Source organism: Penaeus vannamei, chromosome 6, assembly GCF_042767895.1.
Source record: "Penaeus vannamei isolate JL-2024 chromosome 6, ASM4276789v1, whole genome shotgun sequence".
NCBI lineage: Eukaryota > Metazoa > Arthropoda > Malacostraca > Decapoda > Penaeidae > Penaeus > Penaeus vannamei.
In genome coordinates this window covers 39,302,514-39,305,058 of record NC_091554.1, presented here as the reverse complement: position 1 = coordinate 39,305,058, position 2,545 = coordinate 39,302,514, and the positions used below count along the sequence as shown (strand labels likewise).

The 2,545-nt window shown below is 58.0% G+C and overlaps 1 protein-coding gene across 1 annotated transcript in view; it reads left to right on the top strand.

Moving 5' to 3' along the window:
• The first annotated feature begins 317 nt into the window (after window positions 1-317).
• Window positions 318-2,545, top strand: part of LOC138861905 (skin secretory protein xP2-like) — a 2,918-nt gene continuing 690 nt past the window's right edge. The window contains exons 1-2 of the mRNA XM_070122358.1: window positions 318-381; window positions 973-2,545. The exon at window positions 973-2,545 is cut by the window's right edge and continues 690 nt beyond it. Coding sequence (XP_069978459.1) covers window positions 364-381; window positions 973-2,545 — 1,591 coding nt within the window. The 5' untranslated portion in view covers window positions 318-363. The remainder of the gene's footprint in view (window positions 382-972) is intronic.

The window sequence follows — 2,545 nt, the reverse complement described above, 5'->3', positions numbered from 1 at the left end:
ACCACAAATGATTACAAACTAGAACACTCACTCACACACACACACACACACACTCACACACACACACACACACACACACACACACACACACACAAACCCACACACACACACACACACACACACACACACACACACACACACACACACACAAACACACACACACACACACACACACACACACACACACACACACACACACACACACACACTTAAACACACACATACACCTTTCTTTCCGCCCTTAAACTTGCTAATCTAGTTTTTACTCTTTGCCTCAGCCCTATATAAGCGTGTTCTCGATCGGCAGCAATATCACAATCTCCCGCTGTTCTCCTTCTGTCGCGTAAAACCTCTTGGTCTACTATGAAAACTCTACCTCTTGTGAGTATCAAGTGTTGTGAGAGGCTGTTTAGTGTCTCAAGAGTGCATTGTAATATTTAGTGAAAGGTTTAAGGTGTGGAAATACTATAGCGTAGATGAATTTTTCTTTCTTTTAAGCCTTTTGTAGATATAATTTGATGTGTTCAGTCTCGTTAGTATATTACATGGGTGCCTTGTTATAATCATTGGTAGAATTATTTGCAAAGTGATAATAAGGGCTGCTGGAGTTACGATATAAAGTGATTTTTTTTTTGTTTTCAATCGGACTCCAAAAGAGTTACACCAAAATTTTCTCCAAAAGAATGCACTTAACCAGTGTCTACTAACACTGTACGACGTAAATAAAAAACTTTCTTTTATTTCTATTTACGAGCATTGACATCTAGGTATACCAGCGGTAAACACTTCACCTTTTATTACCTTTTACATAAAAAAAAGAAAAATGGTTTGGTATGAGACACGCTTATCTCCCCGTTTCCCAGGCGTGATAAAGAGCAGCTTTGTAAACCCTCCCTTGGCCGGGCCACTCCAGAGAAAAAGCCCGGGCGAAGCATGATCACAAATCTAACTGAACTGAAACCCTCCCTTCAGTTCCAGGTCCTCTGCCTCGGACTGCTGGCGCTGGTGCGGCCTGCCGTCCTGGACTCCAGCGAGGAAGACGACGACCCGTTCCAGTTCGCGTACGCCGTGGCCGCACCCTCCCACGGCACCTATCTCGGCCACCAGGAGACGCGCGACGACCAGGGGCGCGTCACGGGCTCCTACTATCTTTTGGGAGCCGACGGGTTGTGGCGCCAGACCGTCTACGCCGACCACGGCTTCGGCTTCCAGGCGCAGTTGGAGGAGAGCCCCATCGACGCGCCGCCGCCGCAGGCCTCCGGGTCCTCCTTCTCGCTCTTCATTCCGCCAGGCCCCTCCGCCGCCGGAGCGAGGGAAGCCCAGGCGCTCGTCGGCCAGGCGATCTCGCTGGCTCCCGTCGAAGGGGACCAGGAGGACGGGTCGCACGAAGCTCTTGCGCCCGCACCTCTTGCTGCGCCTGCACTGGCCCCTGCCCCAGCACCGGCACCGGCACCTGCTGGTATTGATATTCGTATCCCGGCTTTTGCTCCTGCTCCCGCTGCTGCCCCAGTCCCTGCTCCAGCTCCTGCCCCTGTCCCCGCTCCTGCTCCAGCCTCTGCTCCTGCCCAAGCGACTTTCACTGCTGCCCCTGCTCCCGCCCCTGCCCAAGCCACCGTCTTCACTAGTGCCCCTGCTCCCGCCCCTGCCCAAGCCACCGTCTTCACTAGTGCCCCTGCTCCCGCCCCTGCCCAAGCCACCGTCTTCACTAGTGCCCCTGCTCCAGCCCCTGCCCAAGCCACCGTCTTCACTAGTGCCCCTGCTCCCGCCCCTGCCCAAGCCACCGTCTTCACTAGTGCCCCTGCTCCAGCCCCTGCCCAAGCCACCGTCTTCACTAGTGCCCCTGCGCCCGCCCCTGCCCAAGCTACCGTCTTCACTAGTGCCCCTGCTCCAGCCCCTGCCCAAGCCACCGTCTTCACTAGTGCCCCTGCTCCAGCCCCTGCCCAAGCCACCGTCTTCACTAGTGCCCCTGCTCCAGCCCCTGCCCAAGCCACCGTCTTCACTAGTGCCCCTGCTCCCGCCCCTGCCCAAGCCACCGTCTTCACTAGTGCCCCTGCTCCCGCCCCTGCCCAAGCCACCGTCTTCACTAGTGCCCCTGCTCCAGCCCCTGCACCTGCCCAAGCAACTTTCACTGCAGCCCCTGCTCCCGCTCCTGCCCAAGCCAACGTCTTCACTGCTGCCCCAGCTCCTGTTCCATTCCAAGTTCCCGCCTTGGCCCTAGCCCGTGCCCCTGCCCCTGCGCCTGCCCCTGCCTTTGCCCCTGCTCCTGCGCCTGCCCCTGCCTTTGCCCCTGCTCCTGCGCCTGCCCCTGCTTTTGCCCCTGCCTTTGCCCCTGCTCCTGCCCCTGCCTTTGCTCCTGCGCCTGCCCCTGCCTTTGCTCCTGCGCCTGCCCCTGCCTTCGCCCCTGCTCCTGCGCCTTCCCCTGCCTTCGCCCCTGCTCCTGCCCCTACCTCGGTGTTCTCCGTGAACCTCCCCAGCCGCGCCGAGAGCCAGGCAGGGCGCGCCGCCTCCTTCGTCAACGCCCACACCTTCCCCATCACCAGGTTCG